The 26889-nt window shown below is 52.0% G+C and overlaps 1 protein-coding gene across 2 annotated transcripts in view; it reads left to right on the top strand.

Moving 5' to 3' along the window:
• The window catches only part of TCF7 (transcription factor 7), a 68510-nt gene that overhangs the window by 41175 nt on the left and 446 nt on the right, over window positions 1-26889 (top strand). Inside the window, exons 4-10 of one of the 2 annotated variants that reach the window (XM_027643252.1) lie at window positions 9041-9173; window positions 12261-12351; window positions 16777-16863; window positions 18512-18622; window positions 18852-19014; window positions 19238-19345; window positions 21207-21255. In XM_027643252.1, the coding sequence (XP_027499053.1) occupies window positions 9041-9173; window positions 12261-12351; window positions 16777-16863; window positions 18512-18622; window positions 18852-19014; window positions 19238-19345; window positions 21207-21255 (742 nt within the window). The remainder of the gene's footprint in view (window positions 1-9040; window positions 9174-12260; window positions 12352-16776; window positions 16864-18511; window positions 18623-18851; window positions 19015-19237; window positions 19346-21206; window positions 21256-26889) is intronic. The other variant, XM_027643253.1, reaches the window with a different exon arrangement.

Genomic DNA, 26889 nt, shown 5'->3' with positions numbered 1-26889 from the left:
AGCCTAGAGATGGACAAAAGTCCTGTGATGTGTCTCCTGCCCATGTCCCGGTGTGACAGGGGTGACACCAGCAGGATGGTGTCACCCACGGTGTCCTTGCACTCTGGCACTGTGATGTGGAGGGGCAGGTTTCACCCCCTCTGATGTTTGGTGAATCGAAACGCCTCAAATCGCATCAGAGTTTTTTGGGGGGTTGTGTTTTGTAAACTCCCCCGCGCTCTTTCAAGTACATGGGCTGGTTTTGTTTTTGTTTTACACTGAAAGAAAAAACACAGCCAGCAGCCGGGAGCCCTCTGCCCGTGCCCAGGGATTCTGTGAGCAAACATTTGCCTCCAGAAAACTGCACATCCCTGGCACCTGGAGGGCTCCTGCTGGGCTTGTTGGCTGGCACATGCACCCAGAGATCTCACAGGTTTTTCCATCTGCTGCTGCAGAGTGTCCTTGGAGAGGAGGGGTGTTTTGGGTTGGAAGGGACCTTAAAGCTCATCTCATTCCACCCCCTGACATGGGCAGGGACACCTTCCATTAGGTTTCTCCAAACCCCATCCAGCCTGGCCTGGACCACTTCCAGGGATGGGGCATCCACAGCTTCTCTGTGCCAGGGCCTCACCACCCTCACAGGGAAGAATTTCTTCCTCATACCTAAGGATGTGACAACCAGATACCAAAGCCATTTGGGTTCAGATCCAAGACCCAGCTGGGATTTGCAAATGGCTTGTCCAAACAGGTGAAAATCCTCCAAACCACCAGCACCTGGCACTGGGACACAGCTCTCCCAGTGCAGACCCTCAGCCTTTTCACCCTGAGGTCTGGCTGGTCCCAGCACTGCCAGGCACACAAGGGAATGTCCCTGGTCCTTCAGGAAGTGGTGTCTCAAGCCTGACCACAGGGTGAGCCTCACCTCTGTGACATACTTTTGTTTTGCTTTCCTGCCTTGCCCTGTTGGACATTTTCCTGATTAATTCTGGGTATTGGAGCAAGCGCTCGCCGTCGAGAAGTGCAGCAAAGGAGGTCAGATCCTATCAACCCCCGCAGGTCAAGTGAGAGCCTTGGCATTCAGAGCCTCAGAGTTACTGGTAACTCCAGGGTTTGCAGCTCTTGATTCAAATTCTCAGAACCTCAGAGCACGACGGGGCCAGAAATGTTTTTTCTCCCTAGCCCAGAACACGAGAGAGCCAATAACCAGGGGTGGGTTTTGCAGAACAGGGGGAATAGCTGAGGGGTGGTGCAGCCCCTGGCATTATATTGCCCTGTTTTGGGGGAGAAGCTAGCTGGGGTTTGGTGCTGTGGGGTAGCCCCTGGGCTGTATTTGTTGCCATGAAGCCACATGTCACCGCTGCCCTCCGTGGCAGTGGCACATTGGGAGTGGGGGGTGTTTCTGTCCCCTCCTGAGCAGGTGCTTTGGGACTCACAGCAGCAGCACTTCCCAAGCAAGGAGAGCCTTGCACAATGGGACTTTCTGCAGAGCTGAGGAAGCTTCTGGAGTGAGGTGTCTCTTCTGCTGAATGGGACTGTAAACATTGGGTGGTGATGCCTAAATTTCATTTTTCTGGGGGTACCACCTCTCTGGTATGGGGTGTAACTGCCCCCCTCACCCCAAGGCAGCAGCCTCTGGGAGGGACTTTTGATCTTTATTTTTCCATGCCTTTTTTTCTTTTTTTTTGGTAATTTTCACGAAGAACCACCTACATCTTTCTCTTAGAACATAAATACTTGAGAAGTGAAACAGCTCTTCCTGTGCCCGTGAAAAACTCAGCTGATTTCCCCTGAAGCGTTTAACTTAAAAATAATAACCATTATTGCTTAAAACCAGAAACCAGCAGCAGCACAGAAGGTCACTGAGAACTTCTAGAAGGGTTTTAAGTTTTTTCCCTGTGTTTCCCTCATCCCTGGAAGTGTCCAAGGCCAAGTTGGATGGGGCTTGGAGCAACCTGGTCTAGTGGAATGTGTCCCTGCTCATGGCAAGGAGTTGGAACAAGATGAGCTTTAAGGTCCCTTCCAACCCAAACCATTCCATGATTCTGTGATTTGTCCCCTGAGGCACATCCCAGTCCCAGGGGAGTCAGCACCAGGGGAGCTGAATTTGGCTGCTAAGGTGAGCACGTCCCCTTGAGTGTGCAGAGAAGAGTGGGGCTGCCCAGGTGCCCCATCAGCATTTTCAAAGCTGAGCTGCATTTTCATGAAGCTGAAAGAAAGCAGGGGGAGAGGGAAGAGTCGAGGGATTTAATGCTCCATCAACCACAAAATGTGGAGTGCAGGGATAAAAACCTGAGTGAGGACAATATTTGGATAAAAACCTGAGCAAAGACAGTATCTGCCTGTGTGTGTGTGATGTGTCTCTTAAACCAATCAGCTCCTTGCTGCGATTCACATGCAGAATTAATGCAAGAATTAAGAGCTGCATATTATTACTTTCCTCTTCGTCTCACTGCTGCTCATGAGCACTTTGGGGCCAGCCAAGGATGGGGTGCATGGGGCTCCTCTGGCCATGGGGCAGGTGGTGCCTGGTCCCTGGAGGAACCCTTGGTGGTGCTGAGGGTAAGGACCTGGTCCAGCCCTCGTGCCGCAGCCTCACCAGTTGGCCCAGGCAGGGACCAGGGAGATGCTGATGCTGCAGCTGCAGCCAAAGCTGGGCTTTGCTGGAGGGGTGCATGGCTGGATGAGGGCGTGGGTGGCTTTAACTTTCCCTGTTTCCTTTGTGCTGCGGCAGCGGGCTGGGGCGCTGGGACTGCAGCAAAAGTGAGAAAGGAGAAAAGAGCGAGCTGAGGCGAGAAATGAGTCGGCGCTGCCGTGGCCCGCGGCTGCCGAGGGCTCCAGCCCCATGCAGGCAGCCCCACAAACGGCCTGCAGCGGGTGTTTGGGGTGATCTGTTATCACAGCATCTCCTGCTGTGACACCCCGGGGCAGCGAGGGGTGAATGTGTCTGAAGGTCCGGGGCTCTGAGCTGGGAGGTGTTTCCAGAACTTAGAGGAACCCTGAAACTCTGCAGAGCTGGGTGGAAGGCGTGAGCTCCGGATCCCCGAGTGCCCCAAATGACAGTGTTCCCCTGGGAGTCCTGTGAGCCCTCCTGGTACATGATGTACCTAATAATGTCCCTAATAATAGCAAAGAATCACTGAGTGCTTTGGGTTGGAAGGAACCTTAGAGATCATCCAGTTCCAACCTGCCTGCCATGGGCAAAGACACCTTCCACTAGACCAGGTCACCCAGGGCCTCATCCAACCTGTCCTAATGTCCCTGATACCTCACTAATCACTTGCTAATTTGGATTGATTGGTGGCTGAAGAGCACAGGGCACAGTCCCACTGGTCTCAGGTACCTTCACCAGCAGCAGTGCATGCTCGGTGCAGCCTGACCTTCTACCTTTCTTTCTGTGGCACGATGACTAATTTTGCAGCTAAGAGGAATTAATTCCTCATTGAATCAGCAACAGCAAAACTTGGTAGGTTTTGTTTCTCGTAGACGACGCGTCGACTCATCTCATCTCACCCCCTCTGAGAAGTGACGTCGGAGCAAACACTCATGGGGCAGCTTGTTGGGGCTGGACTGGACCTTGTGTGCAGGGCAGAGGAGCAGGGATGGAGCTCACCCCATCCATCTGCCAGCTCTGAGCCAGGAACTGCCTTGGGGATGCTCCCAGCAGCGGGACACACAGCACAGCTGGTGACACAGGGCTCTGGGACTGCCAAATCCCTGCTCTGCCGTGGTGGTGATGGCCACCAGCTCGGCACAGCTGCCACCCTGAGCTCCATGATGATGGCCACCAGCATGGCACAGCTGCTGGCCTGAGCTCCATGGTGATGGCCACCAGCTCGGCACAGCTGCTGGCCTGAGCTCCATGGTGATGGCCACCAGCTCGGCACAGCTGCTGGCCTGAGCTCCATGGTGATGGCCACCAGCTCGGCACAGCTGCCACCTCGAGCTCCCATCCATTGCCCAGGCCCCTCGCCCCACACTGGCCATGGCCAGGCTGGCCCAGGGCTCTTTCATGTCTCTGTTTTTGGGGCGGGCCATGTGGGGAAATTTGAAAGTGGTGTGACTCATCTCACCTGCCTGTGGCTCAGCTCCCCGGAGGGCTGGGAACCGCAGTGCTCCCCCGGCCCTGCACCCTGACCCTGCGTGCTGGGGGCACAGATCCTGCACCCCCAGGGTGCTCCAGCCTGCCTGAGGCTGAGGGTGCTGCCAGGGCCAGCATGACGGGGGTGATGGGGGCACCTGACTCTGGGATGCCCAGAGGGGCCCTGGGGCTTCCTCCTCCCTACAGACTCCTGTGCATCCCTGGCTCCCACGGTGCAGGACTTCCCAGCAGCCTCCTCCCTGCTTTCCTTGGTTTTGGGCTGACCACGGGGCTTTTGGCTCTCCAGGGTGTTGGCTGATGCTGTGGGAGCTGTGGTTCAGGCAAGGCAGGCAGCACCCCGTTATGCTCCATGGGGAGCACAGCACCTTTGGAGTCTTGTCCCCAGAGAAAATCTAACAGCGTGAAATGTAATGTTTTTCACCAGACTGGGAACCAGCTCTTGGAAGGGGCAGTAGAATTCAGCTGATTTATTTTAGTTGTGAATTGTCTTCTATCAGAAAATTAATTCAAGTCATTCCCATCCACCAAAGCAGCTGTTGGGTTCCTTAGCAGATCCCCAGGAAGTTTGGTGTGACCAATTCTCCCTTTGATAGCTGTGTTCAGTTGTAGCAAGGAATACTTTTCACAGGTTACAAAACATGCTCTTCTTTTTTTCCATTTGTTTGTTTTCCTAAAGTGATCCAAGCAGAAAAAAAAAAAAAATGTTCAGGTTTTTTTCTAATATTTTCACAGAGTTAAAAACTGAAGAGTTTTACTGGCCATGGAAATTTTTTGGTTTGATCATTTCACTCAAATTTTGACTTTTGACCTTCTGTGCTACATTTTGCTAAGACTGGCTTTAAAGTTTGAAAGAAAAATCTTTAAAAGAAAAATCCTCCATCAAGCCAGCAAAGCAAAGCTACTCATTTTTAGCATGTCATGACTAAATACATCAGTCTTCAAAAAATGAATCAAAATGCTTGCTAACACGAGGTGCTTTCCAGAAGATGTTTGATTATAATCTCATACAATTTTCTATTGAAAAACCCACATTTTGACCAAAACCCCCTCATTTATAGTTCTGATCAACCAGCAGCTTATATAACCCCAGTGCTGCCCACGGCCAGAGCACGTGTGGTGTGGGATGGGAGTAAAGGCAAAGGATGCTGAGCCTGATCAGGCACCTTGGAGTGAAAAAACACTGGAGTTCTGATGGTGAGGGTGATCCTCATGTGAAAGACCTGCTGGGTTTGTGTGTGCTCAGCACAAAGAGATTTTTCTAGCTAGCCTGGAGCTCCCATGGCAATCAGACCCCCGTGTGTGAGCAGTGTTTCCTAATTTTTTCTTGCCAACAATTAGTCTTTCTTAATAATTAATGCAACTGTGTTTTCTCTCTGCTCCTCCAATTACCTCTGGTTATTAATGTCACTTCTTGGCTTCGAAGTGGGATCTCCTTCCCTCACAATAGCTTTGGGGGTTTTTGGTTTCAGGGAGGGTGGTGGGGGTGGTTGGTCCCGGGAGGGTGATGTGCTGCACGTCAGTGCCTGGCCCAGCACACGGGGACCAAGCAGGCAGCACTTACCAGGGGGTAGGCACTCAGCAGAGCTGCAGTTTAGCAAATTTGAGAGGGAAAAAGGCCCTCAAGGCTTCCAAACCCCATCCTGCTGCTCCATCCCCTCTGGAAATATCGTTCTGCTGTTGCTGTAAAGGTGTCTCTCCATTTCTGTACAAGGGTGTGGCTGCACAGCTCATTCTCCAACCTGCCCTCAAAGGGCTGTGCTGGAGAGGGGAGGCAAAGCTGTCCTTGGAGCCCCTTCATGACCCCCCATGGCTGCTGAAGGACAAGAGGTGACAGCTTGGGGTTGGGGCTGTGATCTTGGGCACCAGCTGTGTTATTCTGGGGGGTGGGCAATGAGCAGCTCTGTCACTGCAGCTCTGGGCTGTACTGAAACCCAGCTCTGGGGAAGAAGCAAAAAAAGATGCTTCACCAAACCACAGCAGATCCCCATGAAGTCCCAACCAGCAGCACCCCACATCCTCCCAGGGGATCTGCTGGGAGGACACCAAACCACTGCCCTCTTGTTAAATCTCCACTTGGAAGAAAACATTTACATCAGGTTATTTTTATGGCGTAAAACACTGTCAGCTCCTAAGTCCTGGCTTTGAAAAGCCTCTTTAAGGTTCAGGTGCTGCAGCTGATCTGCAGGAATGCAATCTAGACCTTACAAAAAAGAGGAATCGATCCCATTTCTCTGGCATATGGATTTCTATGAGCTGGGTGTGGTTTCACAGCACAGCTGTGGGAAGACAGGGAGTTGCAGTCCTGGCCATGGACCACAACCATTAGCAGCTGTGGTGTTTGAACTGGGGACCAGCACTGAAGGAGTTCTCTCTGTTTCTCCAGATGTTTGTGCAGCATTTCCTTGTTCCCTTGGTTGGCTCGTTTTGGGAGATGGGTTCCTGTGACAAACTCCCTGATGGAGGAAGTGGGAGAGGGATAAACAGCCTCTTCCAGAAATTTTTCTGGCCTCCCTCCTGAGCATCATTCCCCACCAGATCTCCATGGCTTTAGAGAGTAGAAAAGTTTTTGAGTGAGGCAAGGGCAAGTGCAGAAGGGCCATGGGGATGGCAGCTCTTGCTGGTGCAGCATCTTGTTTGCCATCTGAACCGATGGAAAATCTGAGTAGCCGAGTGCAACCTTCTTGTAACACCATGTTACCATTGAGTTGGAAGAGACCTTAAAGCTCATCTCATTCCATCCCCCCTTGCCATGGGCAGGGACACCTTCCACTGGCCCTGTCCAACCTGGCCTTGAACACTTCCATGTTCTGCTTTGATGGGAAGCAGGACAGTCCATGCCTTTGCTGTAAGCAGCTTTGCTCTCTGCTTTTCCCTGTGGAGGTATCCTGAGCATCAGGACTGTTCCTCTGCAGCTGTAGTGGTCTGTGTCTTCTGTCATTGCTCTGAGAGCTGTTGTCAGTCATCAGGCAGGCTGGTGCTGTGCTTTGGATCAGGCACGAGGCAAATGGAAAGGAAAGATCTGCCCTGCTTTGAACAGCAGAAATGCTCAAGTTTAGTTTTCAGAACAGCCCATCACAGAGCTCGTTCTGCTCCAGTGTCATGTTCAAATGTACATGTAAAACAGCATATCCCTCATTTGGGCTTTGTGGCTCTTAAACAAGCTCAGCCAAAGCTAATTTTAGAAATATCACTGAAAAGCTATTCTTCGTCTCATTTCATGGCTAAGAATAGAAAAAGCTCAGAGCTCCAAACATGTATTTAAGTAAGCAGGAGCCAGCCCAGCACCACTCTCAGTGGGAAAACCACACAACCCATGGCCCTGCTGCAGGACAGGAACGCCTGCACCACACCAGTCTGTGCTGGGAAGGGGGGTTGCATTCCCACTATCCCACTGTACACAGTAAATCTACCCCTGTTAAGCATCAGGAATTAGGGTATTCATTCATTCTCAAATGCAAACCTGCATGCCTCTTGGTTTTTATTTGCATGAGCAAACCTTTGTGGGAAAGACAGATGTAAAGTGGCTTCTCCATCGGCCTGTTTTCCTTTCCGCTTCACGGGTTTCCTCCTCAGAGCAGGGATGCAAAGCACAGGACTTGCCCAGGACTCCCAATCTGCTGTGCAAGCAGCTTGGAGCAGCTGGGAGAGGTCCAGGACAAGTCAACCAGAGCCCTATCTCCGTCTGTGCCACCTCCACCAAAGCCAGCTGGAGCTTCGTGCTCATTCTGCCTGAGCAAAATCATTTCCAAAGTGAAAGGCACCAGTGAATCGAGTCCAGGGATCCTAAATGACTTGTCAAAAGTCACACAGCAAATCACCTGCATTCTCTGCTGGAACCAGAGGTCTGACTGGCAATGCCCACAGCTCTTAGCCCCTGCAGAGCTGTCTGACCTGCTCTGTTGCCATTTTCTCCCCATTTTTGTCTATCTGTCCTGTTTCTCTTTCTGGATTTATCTGGGACAAATCCTAACACTCCACCACCAAGGCTTTGCCCTGTCAGTTTGGGTTTAAAGGCAACCCTGGGCGAAACCAGGCATGTAGGGAGCAGCGCGAGACGCTCGGGGCGAGGAGGCTGGTGTGGATGGCAGAGAGTGAGAGTGTGTGTGTGTGTGGGGGGGGTGTTTGTTCCTTACAGCTGTGCAGCTCTTTGGTATAGGTTCCCCTCTCTTTGCTCCAACACACAGAAGTACTTCCCATTATGTTCACCAAAAAGAGCCTTTTACAAGGTGTTGGGCCCCGACGGCCACACCGTGTTTAACCAGGGGCAGCTGCAAGAGGAGACAGGTTTTTCTTTACTTGGTTTCCTGGGTTTGATGCATCCCCAGTGCTGCCTCAGCTCCCCCTGCTCCTTTTCCCTGAGTGCTGGACCTCAGTCCAAGGGGCATTTCAGCCCAAGGGCTCGCTGGTGACCACATCATGTTTTCAAAGGCGTTGCCCTCAGCGTTTAGTGGTGGCCTTGGCAGAGCCGGGTTAATGGTTGGACTTAGTCTTTATAAGGACTTTTCCAACCTAAATGATTCTGTGTCTGTGCCTGCATGAGAGCCCTGGTTAGGAAAGCCCAAGCGTGGTTTTCAGAGTGAATGTGAAAGATGTGAGAGTCCAGATTTAGACCCTGTGGTAGCACACGACAGAGAACAAGAGCACTGCATTGGGTAACATGCTTGTAGCATTCATCGTGGAATAAAAGATACTGGAAATGAATAAAAAAAAGTTCTGAATTTTGAAAACTTCATGCTAATTTGATCTGTTTTCCACCTATCCATGTAATCATATCCAGTTGTTGTCCCTGCTTCATTTATGGATTTTTCTAGCAGGGTGCTGTAATGTTGGTTCAGCGATTTGTTTAGTGTTTTTAGTCATTCCCAGCCTCACCTCCGATCACAGGACTGCAAAGGGCACTGGCCCTTTTTTGCTGATGGATCCTGATGATTTCTGAGTGCTCTCCCTCCTTGTGTCTTGCAGTCCAACAAAGTTCCCGTCGTGCAGCCGTCCCACGGAGTCCACCCGCTCACCCCGCTCATCCCGTACAGCAACGACCATTTCAGCCATGGCTCCCACTCGCCCCACCTGCCCGCTGACATCAACCAGAAACAAGGTAGTGGGGACCTGTGTGGTGGGAGGGGGACAGTGCTGGAGACCACTGAGGTGAAGGCTGTCACCTTCCTGGTCCCAAATCAGTGAGAAAAGTCAAGAGCTGGGGCATTGCTTGACAGTAGCAGGTTATTTCGCTTATTGGCAATGCCTTGTAATCCTGGGCAAGGGCAGTTTGGTATCCAAAGTGCCAGCCCTGCTGATGGGGTGGGTTCAGCTCTCTGTACAAGCTGTCCTGTACCTTGAGACCAGAGCAGAGGCTGCGCGGTGATGCGCGAGAGTCAACCAGAAAATGGAAAGTAGTCTTTCCTTTGACTCATACCCAAACTGTTGTCAGGTTGTCGTTTTGAGAAAATAAATGCTTGAAACAGGAAATATTTTGACTAAACAGGATCGGTGTCTGATAGCTGACTGGACTGTGACATGTGTGTCCCCGCAGCCACACGTTGTATGGTTGTCACACGGTTTGGCTCTTCGGGTTCCTGTGTGAGCTCAGGCCACGTCAGCTGGCTCTTGAGGGTGCAGAGGAAAGTACAGTAGGCAGAGGTTAAACCCTGAACTGTAAAATACACCCTGAACTGTGAAAGACAGGTATGTGCAGAGGAATTCACCCCAGTTTATCGTTCCATCATTCTTCATGGGTTACTGGCAAAGTGAGTGTAAAATCAAACTTTCCTCAACCTTACGTTAGTGCAGAACTTCTCTTCAGATTATCCAGGCTTTTACACAGCCATGATCTTGATTTTGTGGGAAAGCAAGCAAATTCACAGTTTTGTGTCAGGCTGTATTCAGGAAGGAGTTCAGGGCCCATCAGAGCCCAGAAATCAGTGCCAAAACAAAGGCACAAAACTAACTGTTGTGATTTGGGCAAGGGCCCCCACCCAGGAGTGATCCAAACTGTCCTAGAGGCATCAGCTTCACCAAGTTAACATTGTTGATAAAACAATGGGCTGTCAAGGATACTGTTGGCTGAGTGATCTCTGGTCTGAACCCAGGGGCCACATTCTGGACTCACCAGGGATGGTTAATGGCTGGGGTTTAGGTCTGGTGTAAGAGATACCCAGGCACATCCTGGTTGTCATCCAGCCAGCACTTTGCTTGTCAACCACCAGAGCATAATAAACTCAACAGAAGAATCGGAAGAGTTAACAAAATAAACCTGTTGAAGCTCAGCTAACAGCAGAGTTTGAGTCTCGAGAGGAGACTGCAGATTTCTGAGTCTGCAGGGAAGGTGACCTGACAGACCCTCCTTCACTCTGCCTTGGCAGTTCCTGGCAGAGCCCTGCCCCTTTCTGTGAGCTGCCTCCTGGGACTCACTGCCGGCCTGGGAAGCCTTAAGCAGCACAGGAGCAGCTCACCCAAGGGATGAGCTGGCTGTGTCCCTCTGTGGAGGCTGCAGTTGGCACTGGGGCAGTCCCTGAGCGTTCTGTGGTGGGTCAGTAATTCTGGGAAGCTGTCCTTGGGCTGCCCACCCACATGTGCCCTCAGTGCAGGCACTGTCCAGTCTCCCCTTTCCCATGTATCCTGTGCATTTACAGACACAGGGAGTCTGTCCCTCCCAGAGACCCCCAGCTCCTATTTGTGCAGAGGTTCAGTCCATCATCCTCAGCTGGGACCTGCCTCCATGGTGCAGCTGGGATCACACCCCATCCGTGTATTGCTGGGCGAGGGTTTTCTCCACTGTTCCTTCTGGATGTGTCCCATCTCTGTTTCCATCACTGAAATAGCTCCCATTATCACCCAGTGTAAGCACTTGAGAGTAACCATCATACTCATTCTCCCAGCATGCCTTTAAAGTATTCACAGTAGCCCAAGGACACACAGACAAGGAAATACAAGCAGGAATTCTGAGTCAGTGGTTGGTGCCCCAACCACTGGGCCAGCAAGAATAACTTGTGCTCTGGCTTATGCAACTTGCACTGTTGGAGGTGCAAATCTCAGGATATTCCAGCAGCTGCCTGACGTGAGTGCTGGTTTTGTTTGACCCTCAGAGGGCTGCTGAGTCCCACTTGAAGCAAATCTCATACTAAGTTATGTATTCCTTTCAGGTCAGTTACATATTTATTTTAGCTACCTCCTAATAAGATGCTTGGAATCTGTTGGTGTCATTCCTAATTATTAATTAATCATTAATACACCTAAAAAAATAATCCAGACTTCTGAGTTTGCAGCTGCTTGCGACTCATCGCCAGTTTATTCCATGTATTCATCACCCAGGGCAGCCAGTGGACAATCCCTGTCCCCAGTTTTAGTCTGAGGCTGGGTAGCAGCCAGCATTACACCCCTGTGCAGCAGAGCTCAGCCCCAGTGCCCCTCCAGTCTCCCAGTGCAGGGGTCAGCTGGAGGCTGTTCCTGCCAGCAGCTCCCTGGTTGTCTGAGTCCCACCCACAGCCTCAGGCTCTGCAGGATGTTTTGCAGTCCAGGTGGAAAGGGAGCCGTGCTGGGCTGTGTCCCCTGGCCATGCTGCCCGTGCCAGCGGCTTTGAAGATCCCACAGGGATTCCCCGTGCGAAGGGTGAATTCCCAGCTGGCACCATACCCACCTCCACAGTTCCTTGGCACCCACAGAGCCCGCGGAACAGTTGTTTTGAACTCAAATTGTTTAAAATGGAGAGAGAAGTGGTGCCTGCTGGAGCATCCCCACTGCCTGCTCACGGGGGGTCCCGTGGGTGACTGATGGGGATGGGGCATAGGAACGGCTTGGACCATCCACTGAGCACCTCATGAGGCTCTCTGGGAAGGGCAGAGGGAGGCCTGGAGTCAACCAAATCCTTAGCAAAGCAAGTTGCTGCTTGTCCTCAGGGTGGCATGGAGCAGGGATGATACCTGTACAAGAACGAGCTGCATTCCCCACCACCTTACCTGAGTGTTGGTGATTCTGCAGCAACATGGGTGACCCACCACATCCCCACAGAGAGAACCACAGCAAATAAAGGGGAATTGCAGTATCCTGCCACTTGCAGACAGATATTTCACATATATATGGCCTGCTGGACAAGTGTCCATAGATGAAGCAGCCCGGTTGGGAGTGGTCCCTGTCGGCTGGGGGATGTGGTGCTGGGTCCAACTGATCTCCTTCTCCCTTCTTCCAGGAGTGCACCGTCCTTCCCAGACGTCAGACATCCCTGGTTTCTACCCCCTGCCCCCTGGAGGAGTGGGACAGATCACACCCTCGATGGGATGGTGAGTGAGGAGGGCTCTGCCCACACAGCCCCTCGTGCCGGACGCTCCACACGGACGGGTCACTGAGCACTCACAGTGCCCTCCCTGACCTCCACGGTGCTTCATCCCCCCACAGCTTCATCCCTCCTGTGTGCTGGGGGAACAGGCAGAATTTAGCCCCGTGTCACACATGGGGAACAGATCCATGGAGAGGCTGAGGGCTTCATCCCAGCACCCTTGGAGAGGTGTTACAACCTGCCTGAGTCAAAACTGTCTGCTGCTTTACATCCAACTGCCTGTGTGGATTAGGGAACCCAGGGAGAGCTTCCTACCTATCCCTCCTAATCCCAGCAAAAGTCTCTCTTTTGAGTGGGAGGTAATTTTCTCCCTTGCTGGAGTTTGCGGCACAAACAGTGCTTTTCCTTAGCCTGCCACCAGCACAGTGTAATCCTGTGGGATGATCTATCTGCCAGGCCATGGTGTTTCTTAGGGTCTGACACACAAGGAAGAAGTACACCATGGCAGAGACCTGCCCAGCAAACGACCCCAGTACCCACAGCCTGGCCACAGCACTGCTGGCTCAGTGGGAACTGCTGTCCCAGTGGGGATGGGGAAGGTGGGACCATGAGCTGGAGCGCTCCCAAAATGTCCCTCCTGCATGGGCCAGCCCTGAGGAGCATCCTGCAAAGCAGAGCCTGTTGGGAAACCTGCCCCAGGCACACAAGTTAAAAATACACCAGTGTGTGCTCTGTGGTCGTGTCCCTGGCTGTGTCCCCGTGATGAGCCTGGGGGAGCGGGGCTGGCCAGGGCTGCCATGAGGGCATCGTCACTCCTTGGGTTAATTTTTAACCCCCATTGAGGACACGGAGGCGTGGCAGAGGCTGACAGAAAGGGTGGTGGCTGCAGGTGGCAATTCAGGGTGGTCAGGACAGGGAAAGAGTGCAGGGAGGGTGATCATGTGGGCAGGTGGCCAGATGTCCCCAGTGCTGAGGGATTTTTATCAGCAAAGCCCCACAGAGAGCTCCAGGTACAAGAATCAATTGCAGAATGGGAGAGGGGAGCTTTTTGCTTTGTTTTGTTTATGAATTTCATGTTCCAGATATTTAACCACAAGGAAACAGGAGCTGAGGCCTTTGATACAGAGTTTGGCTTCAAAGAGATTACATTTTACCTTCTGTGCTAAATCTGCTACTCTTGGGTGATGATTTAACTCCTCAGATGATGCGATTCATCCTCAGGGAAAACAAGGACTGGGGTGACTGTGCTGTAACATGAAAGAAACAGTTGGGAGATGGAGAGAAATGAGCCTGTGTGTCAAAAGGAAGGTCCACTCCTGGGATGGGATGGTGTTGTTCAGGAAGCCCTGGGTGAATGGAGGCAGAGCAGTCTGGCTGTTGTGGAGGTTTTGTGGGGTAGTTGGTGGTAGAGGGAGTTTGCATGGCTGAGAGCTTCTTCAGCATCCCCAGGGTTTGGCATCCTCAGATGCCTTCATTAGTGACTAATAGAGCAGATATGGTACAGCAACAAACGGCCTGACATGCAGAGAGCAGCACCTCGAGGCACGTGTGCCTAATAGAGCTTTTGCTCGTTCTTTTCCTTGCCCAAACTTTATGGAAAGAGCCTCCTGGAGTGCCCAGTTTTCAGCTGAGGCTCAGTACACCAGTGTGGGCAGGTGCAGAAGCACCAAATCCCATCAGGTTCGTGACAGCATCCCCCTGTGCCATGGCAGCAGGGGCTGTGTGCCAGGGATGGTCATGCCAAGGATGCGTCCCCGAGAAGCTGTGGCTGCCCCGTCTCTGGAAGAGTTCAAGGCCAGGTTGGACGGGGCTTGGAGCAATCTGGGCTAGTGGAAGGTGTCCTGCCCATGGCAGGGGGTGGAACTGGATGGGCTTTAAGGTCCCTTCCAGCCCAATCATTCCATGATTCTGTGCCTGTGCCAGTGCCACCAAGTCAGCTGCTGAGCCAGGATGGCCACACACAGGAAGCAACTTTTCCTGCACGAGCTGGCAGGCAGGAGCTGGGCAGAAACGGGTTTTGTTCTCACCGAGCGCTTCGGGAGGAGGAGCTGCAATCACTCTCTCTGTAATTAGCTGGGATGACAGTCGGATAAAAGCCTCCGAGAGTCCAGTCAAGTGAGTTTTGCTCATGGAGCCTGGCAGTTCACCTTGGCCAGGAACCTGCACATGGTGTGACTCTCCTGTGCCCTGGGCAGAGTGCGTTGGTGCCCCGGCAGCCCTGGCACTGCCATCCCATGGCTGTGTCTGAGCTGCCCTCCCAGCATCTGTGATACTGTGGAGATACTGAGAGAGCTGGAGCTGTTCAGCCCAGAGAAGAGTCTGGGGAGACCTCACAGCCCCTTCCTGTACACAAAGGGAGCTCATAAAAAATTGGAGATGGACTTCTTATATGGGCAGATAGTGATAGGACAAGGGGGAACAGTTTTAAACTGGAAGAGGAGAGAGTTAGGTTAGATACTAGGAGGAGGTTCTTTACTCGGAGAGTGGTGAGGCCCTGGCACAGGTTGCCTAGAAAGGCTATGGATGTGCCATCCTTGGAGGTGTCCAAGGCCAGGTTGGACAGGGCTTGGAGCAACCTGGACTAGTGGAAGGTGTCCCTGCCCATGGCAGGGGATGGAACTGGATGAGCTTTAAGGTCCCTTCCAACCCAAGCCAGTCTGTAATTCCATGGCACAGGCTGCAGTCGTGCATTCCCAACCATCAGGGGCTGATTTCGCAGCTGCACTAATTTGCACGTCAGAGGGACTTCGGATGAAGCTGCGGGTGCCCGACTCCGTTCCTATCCCGGTGTATCCCAGCCTCTGGAGTAACGCAGGTTGCTTCTGGATTAGCTCCGAGTGTTTTCTCGGCCCTGGGGCAGCCGCCTCCAACTTCAAAGGCTGTTTGGGTTTCCCGGTGCGGCGGCACTTGGCTGTTTGTTGGTGTGTTTATACCCGCCGACATCTAAGGGGTGGGAGAGGGCTCCTGCCTGGCAGGGTGTAAACAGCCCCGCCGCCCCGGCTCCTTCCCTGCACACAGATCCTGCAGATTTCGGTCAAGCCAAGACACAGCAGCTCCCTGAGCAACAGAAACAGGAACCTCCTTCCTGCCCAGCGTGGCTCAGGGGCCTGACTGCTGCCCCACTGTCATTGTTCCTCTGCAGGGCACAAACTTGTCTTTGGCCCTGAAAAATCCCAGGCACCCCAGAGCTCGGCCCTTCGCAGGGCACCACGCGTGATGATAGTGGACTTTTGGTGGGCTTTTTGGTTATTAGAGCTGAAAATAACTGGTGCTGGTTTTAGGCACAGCTCTGAGCAGCCCGGCCAGCGGAGCATGAGCACCAGTGCAGGTGTAAGCACCCCATTGTGCCCCAGGTTGGACAGGGCTTGGAGCAACCTGGGCTAGTGGAAGGTGTCCCTGCTCATGGCAGGGACTGGAACAAGATGGGCTTTGAGGTCCTTTCCAACCCAAACCGCTCTGTGATTCTATAATCTCAGTTTCCATGTGCAGTTTTAGGCTGGAAGCATCTTTTGGTGGGTTTGCAGAACAAGCCAAGGTATTTTTGAGCTATTTCCATATGAAAATGTGGGGATTCCCTTGCTGGGAACAACAAGGAACTTCCTGCATAGCTATTTTACTATCTCAAAAATAATTTCCAGCTCCAGGTCTGGTACATGCCCAGTCCCCAGTATGAAAGCACTTTGAAAAGGAATGAGCTTTTGGCTGTTTAAAACTGATGGGCATCCTTGAAATGATATGCTGGGGAAATCAGGGTATTCCTGAATACACGGGCAGAGTAGGTATTTTCTCTCCAGACACCAGGAAGTTCCATGATCACAGAATCACAGAATGGGTAAAGCTGGAAGGGACCACAGAGGGTCATCTGATCCAACCTCTCTGCTCAAGCAGGGCGATCCCAGAGCACATGGCAAAGGATTGCATCCAGATGGTCCTGGAATGTCCCCAGTGAGGGAGACTCCACACCCTCTCTGGGCAATCTGTTCCAGTGCTCAGTCACCCACACAGTAAAGAAGTTCTTCCTCATGTTCATCCTCCTGTTGCAGCCTCTTGTGCACTGCACAGAGACTCTGACCGGGCTTTAGTTTTTTGGTCAAGCTGTGCTCTTTTTAGCAACTTCTTCTGTGCAGCAGCAGCTGATTTTTCAGCACACACTTCTGCATTTTGCATTTTAACCAGATAAACTCAAATCTGCAGAGCTGCTCAGCACCAGGGTTGGAAGGGGGGTCAGAATCGAATCCAACCTTTGTAGGAAGTCCCAGGTTCTCTCAAAATAATGTCCAAGTCCTGCAGGGCCCCTTGAATCCAAAGGACAGCCTGAGTGTCCTGCCAGCCAGGGGCATCGGTGCTCTGAGTCCCCTTAGCAAAGGATATCTTTAGGAAACACCACGTAGCTGTGGATACTTTATAGCCTCTTTCTTCCTGATCCCAGGCAGAGCCAGTCTGTCTATCCGCTCCCGTCATGTGGATTTAGACAGCCGTACTCGTCCGCGCTTTCTGCTGGGGCTTCTTTCTCCAGGTGAGTATGAGCTGTGTGACACAGGGCAGCAGCTCGGCTGCTCTCGCAGCTTGCAGTGTGTGCAGCAGGAGCTTGCAGCAGACCACGGCCCCCAGGGACAGCCACGCACCCGCCCCGGGGCAGCCGTGGGGAGAGAAGGCGCTTTGAGGCAGTGTCTGGTCCAGAGGGTGCTCGGGGGAGTATCGAGGATGAAGGATGCACAGCAGTTGGGTTTTAATAGAGCAGAAGTCCAAACAGAGCCAGAAAGCCCAGCCCTCAGCTCAGCATTGGGAAAAAGGGCTGGAATCCATTGCTCAGGATTTTGCTCCGTGTCACCGACCCTAATCCTGGATGTTTCTCTGCTGCCACCACCACTGAGCTTTGCTCTGCAGAGACCCGTCTGTTTTCCTGGCCTCAGATTTAAAAGCAGGACAGGCCGTGGGCAGTGATTTGCTGCCCTCCCATCGGGCACAAGTCAGTTCTGTGAGACAAAAACACAGCTTCTGCCTTCAGCTGAGCACAGTACACCCCTGTGGATGGGCATGACAGAGCCCAGCCCTTCCAGGGGTGCTGCTGGGCAAAGCCCCCGTGGCTCCATAGGGGTGTCTGGGTTCATGCACCAGCTTTTGCTTCTGCTTCATGTTGTCCTGAAGAGCTTTTATTGGAGATTTCCCATAGGAAAACCAGGCAAACCCTCACTCATGAGAGCCCTTAGCCATGCAGGAACCTGGATCCATGCAACCCTTGACCCATGCCATTCATCCCCCATCCATGGAGCCCCTAGTCCTGCAGAAGAGGGGAGGGAGTGCTGCCAGCCCTCCTTGCTCACGAGGCTTCAGCCTTGCACAGCCTTGAAGGCAAAGGCAAGAGGAGCTAACGGTTCCCCCCGGAGCCCCAGCAGCCTCCCTGAGCTCCTGCTTGCAGGATTTTGGGGTGGATTTTGCAGCAGTGCTGCAGCCGAGAAAGTACACCTGGTCAGATAAGGATCAGACTGTGCTGGTGGATTAAATTAAACAGCTTTTCTTTTCGTGCCAGCATATCTAATGAACAGTTCATCTCCCATGGGCAATTCTGCCATCTCAAGCTGCAGTCATAAAGTGGCAAGCTTGGCAAAGCTGACTGTGCTGGCTTTACCCTCCAAAACTCCGGAGAGAGCTAATGAAGCCTGAGAGCGAGCGAGACCTCTCGTGATCTCAGCCTGTGTTGTGGAGAGCATTGCTCAGGCAAGGTGCACCTCCTAGAGTTGCAGCTGGGTTCGTGTTCAGACTTAGGCTGTTTCTGTTAAAAGGAAGGTGCGGGGTGGTCCTCATCTCTCCCATCCAAAGCCCTGGTTGAGCTTGTTGTTTCTTTGTGCAGTGCTAATAAGATATTGCAGCAACAGAGATCTGAGTAGCTGAAGCTGCTGGTTGGAAGTGCCCTGGACCTCGGCCAGGCCGGCTCCCGCTGCGGGCGGTTCCCTCGCCATGGCACCGGATCCTTTCCAGCTGCCTGCCCACGCGGGTGACCTGGGATGGTGGGCACTGCCCGCCCCCCACCAGCCTGGCAGCACCCACGTGCTTTCCGTGTCCTCTGCTTTCCGTCCGCTTCTGCCACGTCCGAGTGCCGTCCCGTGAGGCAGCCCTGGCACGGCACAGCCCTCCCGGCACGGCTCACCCGCTCTCTGTTGCAGGTTCACCCACCCGCTGATGCTGGGCTCTGGCATGCACACCACCGGCATCCCGCACCCCGCCATCGTGCCCCACTCCGGCAAGCAGGACATGGAGCACTATGACCGAAACATGTGAGTTGGAAGTGCAGGCAGGGCTCGTGAAATGGCACCTTAGCACCCATTTCATTTATCCCTCTTAATACCCCTTTGGGGGCAGGGTGGGTGAACACCGAGCTCTGTCTGCACCTGAGGTGCAGAGCTCAGGCCCCCCACCCGCTCGTGCTGTCGGGTTGGTTTGGGGGGGGAGTTTTCTGCTGAGCCAGGCTCTGATGCTGACAGCTCCTCCTTTGGTCCCACCAAGGAAACCTCAACCAGAACCAAAGAGAGAGAAGGAAGCCAAGAAGCCCACTATCAAGAAGCCCCTGAACGCTTTCATGTTGTATATGAAAGAAATGCGGGCGAAAGTCATCGCCGAGTGCACCCTGAAGGAGAGCGCTGCCATCAACCAGATCTTGGGAAGGAGGGTGAGAGCTCGTGCGGCCCAGCACCACCCCCCAGTGCCACATTCCCATCCCTTGCAGCTGCTCTTCAGCACGTAACAAGCATCTGCTTCAGGGCTGGGTGCTCTTATCCCTTAAGCACACAGGGTCGGACGTGCCCCGGGGCGGGATGGCCGTGGAGGGGTGGGGTGGGCTGGGAGGGGGCAGCGGGGCCGTGTCTCACTGCTCCTTGTGTGTGTCCCTGCAGTGGCACGCGCTGTCCCGGGAGGAACAGGCCAAGTACTACGAACTGGCTCGCAAGGAACGGCAGCTCCACATGCAGCTCTACCCTGGCTGGTCTGCCAGAGACAACTACGTGAGTGCCCGCCCTGCTCGGGCCCCCTTCCCTTGGCACGGCCCCAAATGACCCCGGGGGTGACAGCTGGTGTTTGCCAAACAGCCCACCTGGCCCAGGCAGGGCCGTTCCTGGTGGCACCAGCGCTGTGGGAATTCACATTCCAGGAGTATTTGGAGCACCCTCCTGGTTTATTGCCTGTCTGTAGGATGAATGGTACAGCCCCAGCTACCACAGGCGTTTGCTTATTGTCCAAGCAAATACAAGGAGTGAGGAAGAGGAGCTTTGAAGTGATGGGGATGGTCCTTGGAAATAGTTTTATGGGAATACACTGCTTTGTGCATCTTGGGCAGCAGCTGAGATATCTGTGAGGGTGGTGAGGGAGGGAGGTTGCCCAGAGAAGCTGTGGCTGCCTCACCTCTGAAAGTGTTCAAGGCCAGGTTGGACACGGTTTGGAGCAGCCTGGGCTAGTGGAAGGTGTCCCTGCCTATGGCAGGGGTTTGAAACAGGATTTATTTAAGGTCCCCTCCAACCCAAACCATTTTAGTATTCTGTGGTTTAAAATAGTGGATCTTTTTGAAAAGGGTTTTTCCTTGTGACTTTCTTGACTGTTGTGATATTACATGCCTAATGAGCTCGTTAGAGACCTGAAGCAAAGCACACATAAGTCTTCAGAGGTCTAAGGCTCCATCATTTCCCTCACAGACACTTTCTTTCCCCTGGGAGCTGCCCAGTGAGCTCCCATCCATCCCACACTGACCACAGCTCTCCTTCCAGGAAGCCCAAACTCCACCAAGGGCAAGAAAACACCCTTAAAGAGCCCAAACCACCCCAAAACCCCCTAAAAAACGGGGGGCAGAGATGATGCAGAAAAAGCAGAGGTGAGGGGAGACCCCCAGCCCACATTTTGGTGGGCACACATCTGGAGGACATGAACACCTGGAGGGCACGGCACCAAGACCAAGCACACCCTGCATGGAAATCTCAACCTGTATCATCATTCATCTGGTTCCTTGGGGAATCATGGGCTGGCTCCTTGCTCCAGAAGATGGATATTGGTCCTCCCAGCATTGCAGACCAGCTGGTTTGGGTGTTGTGGTTGTGGAAAAGATGCTTTTCTCTGCGGAGCTTGAGCAGGAGGGAGGAGGAGGAGAAGGAGGAGGAGGAATGTAGGTCACCTCTGCAGCACGTGATGCGGATATCGGGCAGGAAATACAGTTGCTCCCCCACTGAAGAAAAAGCTCACCACAGCTCAGAGCTTTCCACCTTCACTCAAACCACAAGAAGTCATATAAAAAGTCACAGGTCAAAGGCAGCCCTGTGAGCTGCTGCTCCTCACAGCCAGATTTGCTCCTGCGCTGCTGTGCCCTCATTAATCAGCTCATTAGGGCGGGAGGGGAGTTGCTGTGTCTTGTGAATCAAGAGAGGCAGTTTGGGGATAAAATAGGGCTTTCTTGTTAGTGAAAGAAGAGCGAGAGATGGGTCCAGAGCTGCAAAAGCAGTGAAATAGGTCAGTGTGATTTGAAAATGAATTTCTGGGGATTTCCTTAAACTTTCTTTCCCATTCGAAATCAGGGAATGTTAAGGAGCAATTTCTGTTTGGGTATAAGGCACCACAGTAAAGCACGTTTTGGAAACAGGGAAGGTGCTAAAATGGGCTGAGGGCTTTCTTTAGAAACATAAAGAGGGAAGAGGAATAATAAGAATATGGCAGGAGCATCAGCTGTTGATAGATAAACCTGAGCAGTCCCTTAGCAGCCTTTCCCAGTTCATCTCTCCCTGGAATGGGCTGAGCCAGCAGCACCAATCCAACCCCAAACACCCTGCACAGCACCCTGGTTCTCCTGGAGCACGGATAACAGCCTTTCCTTTGATTTCCCAGGGGAAAAAGAAGAGACGAACACGGGAAAAGCAGCAAGATTCCAACTCAGGTAAACGTGTGTGTGGGGTGGCTGTCCCTGCATTCCCGCTCAGAGGGGATAAACCAAAGCAGTTGTTGTGTTTTACCATGTTTTCCTTTATTCTCCTGAGCTTAACCAGAGAAACACACATTTATTATATTTTTTAAGAAATGGCAAATTAACATTTCTGTGACTTTTTCATGGACATGTTTGAATTAGAACATGGGGAGTGTGTGCAAACTGAAAAGATTAGATTTTGGCTAGTGTGTAACTTCATATAAACTATCACTAAATCTGTTGAAAACATCTGATGTCCCCATCAGACCTACAGGTGTCATCAATTAAAGAAAGCTCTCAAATGCATCAGGACTGTGGGTGGGATGAAATGCAGTGACAGGATTGAAGATCACCCATGGGGTGATACCCCAAGTTTGGTTTTCTTTTCAAAGTAACCAAGGTTGAAGCAAAGTCATACTAAAATCCAGTACCAGCTGCCTCCCTGCACCCCAGTGCTGATGAGGAAAGGCCCCTTTGGCAGATTTCAGACATATCCCCATCATCCAAGACTATTCCTGTGCTGATTTCTGAAGTATTTCTGCCATATCAGGAACAAATAATATCTGCACCAATAAATATTTATTATAAACCATCAAGAGACTGTCTTTGCCCACTGTGGCATCACATATACATGAACTTAGACTCTTTTTCCCAGTGTCTCCATTCTGGGATTACCTATAGAGTCACAAAGAGCTTTTCCCACTCTCCAGCTCACCAGTCCATTACTGCTCATTGCTCTTACTTCTGGATGAAACTGTCCCATCCATATGATAAGCTATTGGCTTTCTAAGCAAATTTATTAATTTAATGAATCACCACTGGATGACGTCTTCAAATTGTCCCTAAAAAGCAATTCCATGACTGTGTCACAGTTATATCTTCACTTTAATTAACACTACTGATCTTACTCAGTGTCTAGACTGATAAAGGGAATACAAGTTTTCAGGCTTATATGTAGTGTGTATATAGATTTATATATCCCTATATATGTCCTGTCTGCGTGATACAAAAATGATAATGGGTTGAAACCAACTGCTGGTCACACAACAGCCTGAGAGAGGGAGGCTGAATCCAGCACAGAAATGTGCTGTTCAAATCCCATTTACAGCACTAGAGAAAAACAGGATGTGCCTGAAAGCAAATAGGGCTTCACCCTGATGAGTCCCATAGTTAAACAGTAAAACTGCAACATTTTAGAAAAACCATGGAGAAGAGCTTTTCCATTAAAACTGCAAGGGGAATGATGGGGGGGGGCAGAGTGGAATAACCTGGCCTAGGTCTCCTCGGTGCTAACTCTGCTTTCAGCTGCTTCTGCAACGTTTCCTCCTCTTTCTTCCGTGCGCAGTCCGAGCTCGCTGGCAGCCCTGGCAGTCGCTGCTGGGAAGGCAGGGAGCAGGTAAGGATGCAGACACAGGAGCCAGGTAGCGTCTCTGGGATTTGGCAGCATCTCCAAACTTGAGAAATTCGAAGGTCCGTGGATTTCCCCGTAATTGCCCACGTTTCCCAGAGCTGTTTCCCAAACCTCCTCCTCCAGCTGCCAGCAGTGATCACCGATATTTGCCTAACGATCACTTTTTTCCAGGAGAGGTGGTGCCAGCAGGAAAAAAAAAGAAATGGGATTGTAGTCTGTTAGTCGTGTGTTCAAGTGGCTAAAATGATGTTGCCTCTTTTCTTCCTCCTGCTCCTCCTCCTCTTTGTGCCTCTGCCTTGCCCATTCTCGCCGCGCATGCTTCTGTGTTCAGATCCTGCCTCTCCTAAGAAATGCAGAGCTCGCTTTGGCCTCAACCAACAAACGGACTGGTGCGGCCCGTGCAGGTGTGTATTGGCATCTCCTCGCTGCTGGGGTGCTCCTGGGACAGTGGGTGCAGCTCCAGGGTCCTCCCGGTGCCGGCGGGGGCTGCTCCGGCCGGGCGGGGATGGGCGTTCCCTGGGAGTTCCCTGGGTGTTCCTGGGCATCCTCCGGAGCTGCTGCCTGGGCTGCAGGGGTCAGGCTGCACACTGGGTTTCTCACACCCCCGGGGCAGTGTTGGTGTAGTGCTGTACATATTCCTCAGCTGATGCTGTACATATTCCTCAGCTGGTCTTAAAAGCTTATTTCCAGGGTGGTGACCTCTGTGACCCTGATGTGGGGCTTTTTCCCCCCCTGTTAGTGATTTCCAATCACATAAACAGCACCCTAGGGCCAGCAGTGAGGAGTTAATGGGTTTCTGTTTCCCATTTATACTGGGCTAACCATGTACTTCAGGATCCAGCTCTTCCTGACCCTTAAATTTCGCAGTACCCACCATGGGTGGGGTGGGATAGCCTCGAGCAGCAAAACAGTGCAGTGCCCTGCCCCTCAGGCTTCCAGGGAATGGACATGGCCAGGAGATAGGAAAGTTCAGTGCATCAACCAAGTGCTGCCTGGCTCAGGGGGGCTGCAAAGGCAGCCAGGCAGAAAAAGCTCCATGGGGGCTTCTGGACCTGAGCACTGGAACACAGGGAGGCTCCAGCCTGGACAGAGGTCTGTGATTCACAGCACGTTTTTATACCAATGCATTGAGAGCTGTAGGAAAAGCTGGAAGTAAAGTATTGCTTGATGTGCTTAATGCAGCTTGAAGTGACTAAAATCATTCAGTGCACCCAAATCTGGCCCAGACTTTGCTGCACCCCGAGCTCTGGTCCCTGTGGCTGAGCCCCAGGTGAGCTCCCCTCCTGCACCTCAGGGTACCACAACAGCAGAGCTCCCTGCTCACCTTTTACACCTCAGATAGTGTCATCAAGCACCATTTTTTACTGATTAAGAATCTGGACAGAGCTCCCTTAGTGTCTCATTAATACCTGAATGTCCAGAGGGGGCTGTTGGAGTCCCCCATCCCTCCTGCAGCCAGGCTGAGCACCCTGTGCCCCTGTGGGTAGTTCCTCTACCTTTGCTCTGCCTCCACTCCAACTCTGAATTCAGCTTCTCCTCTGCACGGCTTCCCAATTAACACAGGCTGCTGGAGTGCTCAGAGACCTTGGCATGCTCTTACTGTGTCCCCTGTGTAACCAAACCCTGGTCAGCCAGAGCTGCTCTGCAATTCCTGCACTAACACTCCAGGGCTCCTGTCCTGCCTGCTCTGCTCACCTGCAGAGAACAACTTCCCCGGGAGGGTTTCCATCCACAGGAGAGGTTACCTGGTTAAGATTGGGTGTTGCTGCTTTAGAAAAGCTTTCACCCTCTACCTCACACCCTGGACACAACACTCCAGAGTGCTGTAGTTCCTACAGGGAGAGGGATAAGTTCCTAAAAGGAGGGAGATAAACCCCTTTAGCTAAAGAGGTTAGATAAACCATCCACCTCAGCATAACCCACGGACCGGTCTGTTATCAGCAGTATCACACCTGCTCTTTTCTCCCCATTGCTGTAAATCAGATCAATGAATCAATGGACAGATTCATGTCATCTCAAACAGGTCGTTGAAACTCCATCCTGCAGCTACTCCTGAGGTGTCTGTGGGAAGCACAGCTCCTCCTCAGGCCTGTCTGCTCTGGGGAATTACCACCCATGGAAAATACCCCGCGAGTTAAAGCCGGGCCGTTGTGTTTCCTATCGCATTAATTGGGTCACCACGGCTAACGATGGCACTGACAGCAGTAACAGCACTGCTCCTGTTCACATCCAGTGAAAGTCATGTTTAATACTGGACTAGTTCATACACATTCTCACACTGTCTGGTTTTTCATTAGGGAGATCAAAGAAAGGTGTGTGCCCGCATTAGCGAGTCCTCATTTGATCTGTTTTCCTCCCATGAGACAGCCAAGGCAGGGAGCTGGGTGGGAGGAAGATGTTCTTCTACCTGTTTTAGCTGTAAAGTCATTAATGCCATCTCCAGCAGAGGAATTGTCCCCTCGCTACTGTTAAGGTGACATCTTGAGGGCTCTTTTGTTTGAGGATCTCTGCAGAGGTGCTCAAGGACCCACAGCAAGTGACATGAGGGATCTGTCACATGGAGAGAAAGAAAACCAGCTCAACAGAGTGTGTAAAAGACAAAACAATGTGAGGGACTGACTCTGGACAGCCAGGGCTAGTTAAAACAATCAGGTGCATGAGATGACACCTGGAGTTGAGGGTAAACACTGAACAGAACTGTCCCCAGACATGGAGGAATCGTGTCCCAAACCAGCTACAGCAAGAATGATGTGTGACTTGGATTTTTGAGACCCCCAAATCGTGACATCCAAACAAATGGGAAACCTGAGCATCTTCTCCAGGAGGGATGAGGGGAGGCTGGTCCTTGCTCTGAGGTGCTGCTGTCTTCAGGGCCTTCCCAGTCCCAGTAGGCTTCTTGCCAAAAGAACAGGGCTGAGGGAGGAGAGCTACTATGGGGTACTTCTTGGAAAAACCCTTCTGGTCAGTGAATCCTTCCCCAGCTGCTGAGCTCTGTGTGTCACACTCCACAGAATGGGAGCGTGGAACTGAGTCTGGCACCATTGCAGGGCCAGTCAGGTCCTGCTGCCAAATCTGTCATTTTGTACCTGGACTGCTCCAGCATCCAAAGCAACACCTCAGACAGCCTCTGACCATCTCCAGCCAGTCCCAGGCCATTTCCTTCCCTCCTCCTGAATCTCTGTTGAGCACTTTCCACTCAGCTGCATCACTGAGTTGTTCTTGGAGATGGGAATGTCTGGGAAATACTTAGAGATGCACAAATAGCTGAGAGCAGGGGCTCCTGCTGCCAAAAGAAAAGCTGAGAGCTCAGACCAGGTTGGACAAGGCTTGGAGCAACCTTGTCTAATGGAAGGTGTCCCTGCCCATGGCACGGGGTTGAAACAAGATGAGCTTTATGGTCCCTTCCAACCCAAACCAGTCTGTGGTTCTAAGTAGATGACACTGTGCACAAGTCTAGGAAAGTGCTGGGAAATGGGTTCTTGGGACCTTCAGATTTTGGGATGAGAAAAGCCAGGACTGGTGTGAAGGGCAGTGTCCCACCCAGCAGTGCTGAGCACAGGGGTGTGACTGCCCCATGACACCAGCACACGTGTGTCCCGTGGGCCCTGGTGGGCTCTGTGGGGAGGGGTGACCCGGGGGGGGGGGGGGCAGTGCTTTGGTCCTGAACTCGTGAGATGCTCACCCCACACAGCCTCCTGGAATTTGAGGAGCCAGGGTGGTGGCTGGTGAGGAGTGACCTCCCGGGCTGATTTTAATTATTGTTTGGGGCTTTATTATTTTTATCGTGTTTAGTATTATTATTTATATTCTTATTTTATTATTTTATATTGCTCCACTTTTTATTATTATTTTTGTTTTACGGGTTTTATTTTTATTATTATTTTAGGGTTTATTATTTCTCTTTTTTTTTCTATTTTCATTTTTATTACTGTTTTTTGATTTTGGTTTCATGACCTCCTCCTCTCCCCACCTTACTGGCAAACCCCTTTCTCTTGGAACTCTTTCCCATCGAACTCTTTTCCTTTCAAACCCTGTTCCCTTGGAACCCTTTCCCTTGGAACCCTTTTCCTTTGAACCCTCTCCCTTCGAACCCTTTCCCTTGGAACGCTTTTCTCTTTAAACCCCTTTCCCTTGGAACCCTTTCCCTTTGAACCCTCTCCCTTCGAACCCTTTCCCTTCGAACCCTTTCCCTGTGA

Source organism: Corapipo altera, unplaced genomic scaffold, assembly GCF_003945725.1.
Source record: "Corapipo altera isolate COAL_440 unplaced genomic scaffold, ASM394572v1 75, whole genome shotgun sequence".
NCBI classification, from domain to species: Eukaryota; Metazoa; Chordata; class Aves; order Passeriformes; family Pipridae; genus Corapipo; species Corapipo altera.
The sequence above is the reverse complement of the archived record's forward strand: the minus strand, read 5'-3'. Positions and strand labels throughout refer to the sequence as shown.